General features: G+C 41.0%; 1 protein-coding gene across 1 annotated transcript in view; it reads left to right on the top strand.

Moving 5' to 3' along the window:
- Positions 1-503: 503 nt before the first annotated feature.
- The window catches only part of LOC105521501 (histone H3.3-like), a 19,029-nt gene continuing 12,749 nt past the window's right edge, over positions 504-6,783 (top strand). The window contains exons 1-2 of the mRNA XM_011955716.1: positions 504-556; positions 1,740-1,774. Coding sequence (XP_011811106.1) covers positions 504-556; positions 1,740-1,774 — 88 coding nt within the window. The remainder of the gene's footprint in view (positions 557-1,739; positions 1,775-6,783) is intronic.

Below are 6,783 nucleotides of genomic sequence, written 5' to 3'. Positions count from 1 at the left end.
GTTGCAATAAAAAATAGTTTGCAAATGATCTTTTGTAGTTTCACTTTCATCTCTAGAGTATTCTATCAGTTACCCTAATTGTGATCAACAGAAATCGACTACTGTTAGCTTAAACCAAAATACATTTATTTAGGACATTGGTGGTAGGGGAAGGGATGGATATGGTGCTTGCATACGTGGGGATAACAGGCTAACAGGCTACAAGGCAAGGCTTGGGAACAGACAGGAGCAAAAGGGGATTTAGAAAATGAGGAAGTGGGAAGAACAGAACTATCTCATGGCAAAACTTGTCTGGTTAGCATACCTCTTCTCTTTTATTGCCACTGAACTGAAATCATCTCTACAATATTTTCCTCATTCTTGTATTATTTGCTCAATATTCATAGTCCCAGAAGAAAGATAACTGATTGGCTGTAGTTAAGTCACACAATTGACCCTTGGGACTACCAGAAAAAGGATCTGGAACACTTGGTTTCCAAAGACAGGCAATTGCCTTGACCGCCATGACCACACACAATGAGGAAGGGACATTTTCCCAGAAGGAAATCCGGGGAAGGTGAATGGATTGGGCAACCAGTGAAGACCAATGCCCAGGAAGGAACTAATATTTTTGGGTTGAGTTTTTCACCAGTTGAGACACTGTAGGGAAGGAGCGTCTAAAGAGAACTTTACAAATCACAGGAAAGAATACTTTGGTTTTTTTTTTTTTTTGAGACTATGTCTTGCTCTGTCGTTTAGGCTGGAGTTCAGTGGTGCCTCCTTGTCTTGCTGCGGCCTCAAACTCCTGGGCTCAAACCACCCTCCCCACTCAGCCTACCAACCAAGCCCAGCTAGTTTTCCTTTTCTTTAAGATTTTTGTACAGATGGTTTTGCTATGTTGCCCAGGTTGGGTTTAAACTCCTGGCCTCAAGCAATTCCCCAAATCCTGGGATTCCAGGTGTCAGCCACTGCCTCTGGCTTTGAAGAAATAATCAAGGAAATGATTTTAAATCACAGTATGTCTGCCCAATAATACTTTACAATAGTATACACAAACAACTAATTCCCAAGTGAGCATGAGAGATAGTCTCTTTGTTTTTTCATTGTCTTTTACATTACATGTAGGGTGCTGCTGAGATGTAGAAAAGCAGGAGAGAGGAGAGGGAATAAATTTGAATGGGAGAAAAAGACAAGAGAGGCAACATGGGGAACAGATAAGGGTGTGTCAGTATCTTACATGAGTCATCTGCAGGTCTAATTCTAGTTTTGTGGAAACTTAGAATTGCTTTCTTTTCTTTTTTTTTGAGATGGAGTCTCGCTCTGTCACCCAGGCTGGAGTGCAGTGGCATGATCTTGGCTCACCACAAACTCCACCTCCCAGGTTCACGCCATTCTCCTGCCTCAGCCCCCTGATAGCTGGGACTACAGGCGCCCGCCACAACGCCCGGATAATTTTTGTATTTTTAGTAGAGAAGGGGTTTCACTGTGTTAGCCAGGATGGTCTCGATCTCTTGACCTTGTGATCTGCCTGCCTCGGCCTCCTAAAGTGCTGGGATTACAGGCATGAGCCACCACCCCCGGCCTCTAGAATTGCTTTTCAAACCTTTCAGAGCATCAGCTTTACCTTTTCTCTGTCCAACTTCCATCTTTCTCTCTAGCAGCTAGGATATTCTGCATATTGGTTCAAGCATTCAAACTGGTGAAAAAGCCACGTATTTTTACTCTCCACTCTTCTCTTAAGCAATTTTTCTCCCCGTCAGAGCCAGTTTGTGCATGCTGCTCATGGGCTCCAATGGTAATAAAGATTCATTTTTCATAAGGGAACATCAAAATTAAGAGAATTGTAAAACCATTCAGCATCCATCATTCTTTTTTATAATTAGCAAGAATGGGCTGAGGGCAAGATGAAGCATATGTATTTCTGACATCTTTTCTTTAGATTATTTTTTTTTGGACACAGATGACAAGGCAGATTTGGCTGTTTCTTGTCTAATTTGACAAGCTGAATATTGTCAGGCAGATGTCTTCATTAAGTCTGTGTAGGAAGAGGGAAGAGAATCAAAAGGAAGAAGTAGTGAGCTTTCCTTCTGGTACTCTGGATAAGGGTCTGGTATCTTGTAGGGTAATCAGTGAGTACAAGGGTAGTGTATAGTGTTTTGTGTAAAATATTTTTTTTTAGGATTAAGAACACCCATTGCAATCATCTGTTGGGTCCTAACACCTCATTTTGTAGTCTTGGAATATGTAGTGTTATGACCCACTTCAGGAAGCAGTAACAATTGCAGCATCCAGGTCATGAAGCACAGCAAAAGGGTATATGGTGAGGTTACTCAGGGTTGGGGGAGGCTGAAAAGGAGCTGGTGTAAGATCGTCACCTGTAGTGAGGTTTGATCTAAAAGGTATCTACCAGTTAAGTCATTTCTGTAAATAATATCTGTTTAATTTCAACCTTATTCATTCCATGCAGAGGAGATAACTATCTGATGGTGAACTCTTTTGCCATTTAGTATTTCTCTTTTCCTTTCCTCTATTTCTACTCTCAATTGGAAGCACAGCAAAACCTTCTCTCTGTAATTTCTTTATTTTTTATTTATTTTTATATTCAAGACCGAGTCTCACTCTGTCACCCAGGCTGGAGTGCAGTGGAGTGAGCTCTACTCACTGCAAGCTCCACATCCCGGGTTCACACCATTCTCCTGCCTCAGCCTCCTAAGTAGCTGGGACTACAGGCGCCTGACACCACGCCCGGCTAATTTTTTTTTTTTTTGTATTTTTAGTAGAGATAGGGTTTCACCGTGTTAGCCAGGATGGTCTCGATTTCCTGACCTCGTGATCCACCTGCCTCGGTCTCCCAAAGTGCTGGGATTACAGGGGTGAGCCACCACGCCCAGCCCCCTCTGTAATTTCTTACATTTGCTTCTTTTATGTTCCTAAAAGCTTTCAAATCCCCCTTGTCAGGATTTATTCTTATTTTTCATTCTTTGGTTTTTTTCAACTTATCTCATATCCCTCACATAGATCATATTATAACGATTCTTTAAGCAGCAAAGCATCTTAGCAACTCCTGAGTCAGTTTTCTTTCTGTAAGCAAGTATGTTACCTCAGCCAGACTGGGTGAGAAAATGGCATCACAGTAAGAAGCTTATATTGTGCTAGTTAAGTACCAGCAATGACCAGCAGCATGCAATCAGAGACTGGAGATGAAACAACAGTGTAGCCATTTTGGACAAATTTCTGCTCTATTAATTCAGTTACACATTGTGATATCTAATATGCATCCTTGACCATTGACAGCAGGTGATCAAATTATGCCTCTCAATCATCATGATAATTTAAGACATTATAAAAGCAGCAGCTATAAAATGCCATGTGCTACCTGAGTAACAAGAGAATCAGGGTTAAGAAAATAGTGCTGCCAGGAAGAGCCATTTGTTCTTTTCTTTCCTCCTTTCTTCTATGTTTTAAGCGTTAGTTCCTTCCCAAACTATTAGAAAAATGCCTACTGTACATTCTGAGCACTGTGCATCTGACCCTTCTTCCCCTCCCCAGATCGCATGAATCTTGAGAAATGAAGTAGAGAAAATGGCATAACACTTTGGAATAGCACAAAGATATGGATCAGGGAGCATTGTCACATTTAAAAATGAATGGACTGATAGGAGGGGGGATGAGGGAGGGAAGGACGTAATGGACAATGACCACTCATGTTAAAATACAGCACATACAAATATGGGACAAAATAAATGTAAAGGGTTTTCACTTAAAATTACTTGTAATATGTCAGAAAACATTTATCAATTTGTCAAGCAAAAGATTAAAGGTAATGCACTTACTAATGCATTTAATCAAAAAGAATTTATCGAACGTTCATATGCCAAGTACTGCTTTAGTTGCTGGGAGATACAGCAGTGGACAAAGTGAAGTCCTTACTCTTATGGTGCCTATATTGCAGTGATAATAAGAAAAAAACCATAAAGAAATAAGTAAGGGCTGGATGCAGTGGCTCACGCCTGTAATCCCAGCACTTTGGGAGACAAAGGTGGATGGATCACCTGAAGTTGGGAGTTTGAGACCAGCCTGACCAACATGGAGAAACCCTGTCTCTACTAAAAATACAAAATTAGCTGGGTGTGGTACTGCATGCCTGTAATCCCAGCTACTCGGGAGGCTGAGGCAGGAGAACTGCTTGAACCTGGGAGGTGGGAGGTGGAGGTTGCAGTGAGCTGAGATTGCGCCAATTCACTCCAGTCTGGGCAACAAGAGTGAAACTCTGTCTAAAAAAAAAAAAAAAAAGAAAAGGAACAAGTAAATAAATAGCATGTTAGTTGGTGAGGAATACTACAGAGAAAGAAAGCAAGGAGGGGCAAAAGGAGCAATGATAGTGGTGAAAAGCTAGCTATTTTACATAGAATTCTTCAAATGAACCCCTAATGAGAAGATGGCGTTTGAGTAGAGATCTGAAGGAAGTGAAGGAGCCATCTATGTAGATATGTGGGCAAAGAGTGTGTAGGCAGAGGAACCAGCAAGTGCAAAAATTCCCAGGGAAAGATCGTGCTTGGTGTATTTGAGGAAAAGCAATGAGATGCTGTGGCTGAGCCTGAGGAATGTAAAGGAGAGTGATAGGGGATGATGTCAATAGATAGGTGGGTGGGTGAATCAGGGCAGGTCAGATCGTGTAAGGACTCATGTAGAACTTGATGCTTTAGAAAATCTTCTGGCACATACACACCATAGAATACTATGCAGCTATAAAAAGGATGAGTTCATGTCCTTTCCAGGGCCATGGATGAAGCTGGAAACCATCATTCTCAGCAAACTAACACAAGAACAGAAAACCAAACACTGCATGTTCTCACTCATAAGTGGGAGTTGAACAATGAGAACACATGAACACAGGGAGGGGAACATCACACGCCGGGGCCTGTTGGTGGGTGGGGGACTAGAGGAGGGATAGCATTAGGAGAAATATCTAATGTAGATGACAGGTTGATGGGTGCAGCAAATCACCATGGCACGTGTATGCCTATGCAACAAATCTGAATGTTCTGCACATGTACCTCAGAACTTAAAGTATAACAAGAAAACAAAATCTTCTGGCTGCTATTTTGAGATTACACTGTTGGGGCTGGGGACAGGACAGAAGTAGGAAGACAGTATAATAATTAAAGCTAGAGATGATGTCATTTGAACTAGATGTCACATCGGTCGAGGTAGTGGAAAGTGGTTGGCTGTTATAAATGAAATTACTGTGAACACTTATGGACAAGTCTTTGTAAGAACATAGGCTTATGTTTCTCTTGGGTAAACACTCTGGAGTGGAGTGGCTGGATCACATGATACGTGTATATTTGAGATTTTAGGAAATTGCCAAATGGTTTCCAAAGTGATTGATCCAGGTTACATTCTCACTACTAGTGTGCGAGAGTTCTAGTAGCGTCACATCCTTACTATCACTTCTTACAGTCTTTTTTATTCTGGCAGTTCTAATAGGTATGTAGTGGTATCTCATTGTGGCTTTAATTTTCATTTCTCTAGTGACTAATGATGTGGAATGTTATTCTATGCGCTTTTTTTGTCATCATACCTCTTCTTTGGTGAAATGCTGTTCAAATCTTTTGCCCATTAAGAAAAATTGGGTTGTTTGTTTTCTTATTGTTACTTTTTGAGAGTTCTTTGTATAATCTGGATACACATCCTTATTAGATGTGCAATTTACAAAACATTTTCTTTCTCTCAGTCTTTTGCTTTTTTTTTTTTTTTTTTTTTGAGACGGAGTCTCGCTCTGTTGCCCAGGCTGGAGTGCAGTGGCGCGATCTCGGCTCACTGCAAGCTCCGCCTCCCAGGTTTACGCCATTCTCCTGCCTCAGCCTCCGGAGTAGCTGGGACTACAGGCGCCCGCCATCTCGCCCGGCTAATTTTTTGTATTTTTTAGTAGAGACGGGGTTTCACCGTGTTAGCCAGGATGGTCTCGATCTCCTGACCTCGTGATCCACCCGTCTTGGCCTCCCAAAGTGCTGGAATTACAGGCTTGAGCCACCGCGCCCGGCCTGCTTTTTTAAAACTTATTTATTTATTTTTATTTTATTTATTATTATTATTATTATCATTATTATTATTATTTGAGACAAAGTCTCACTCTTGCCGCCCAGGCTGGAGTACAATGGCACAAACTTGGCTCACTGCAACCTCCACCTCCTGGGTTCAAACGATTCTCCTGCCTCAGCCTCCTGAGTAGCTGGGATTACAGGTGTGTGCCACCGTGCTTGGCTAATTTTTGTATTGATGGCCAGTCTGGTCACAAACTTCTGACTTCAGGCGATCCTCCCACCTCGGCCTCCCAAAGTGCTGGGATTACGGGCATGAGCCACCAAGCCCGGCCTAAAAAAATATTTAAACAGTGACTTTTGAGGAGCTGTAGTTTTAAATTTTGAAATAAAAATTAAAAAATAAAAAATTGGGTAGTGAGCTTAATACCTGAGTGATGTAGTCATATGTACAGCAAACCCTCATGACACATGTTTATTTATGTAACAAACCTTCACATGTAGCCTCAAACCTAAAATAGAAATTTAAAAAAAGAAAAAACTTAAAAAAAAAAAAAGAAGAAAATATCTGGGTCCAGTACCCAGTCTAGGATCATATGCTGTACTTAGTTGTCACATTTCTTTAGTCCTATTTTATCTGGAATAATTCTTCAATGTGCAGTAGTTGCTCATGTCCTTGACATTTTAAAAGAATACAGGCCAGTTATTTTGTAGAATGTTTCTCAGTTTGGGTTTTTTTTTTTTTTTTTTTTTTTTTTTT

The sequence above is a fragment of the Colobus angolensis genome, unplaced genomic scaffold (assembly GCF_000951035.1).
Source record: "Colobus angolensis palliatus isolate OR3802 unplaced genomic scaffold, Cang.pa_1.0 Scaffold11, whole genome shotgun sequence".
NCBI lineage: Eukaryota > Metazoa > Chordata > Mammalia > Primates > Cercopithecidae > Colobus > Colobus angolensis.
This window is presented reverse-complemented; position numbering and strand designations above follow the sequence as displayed.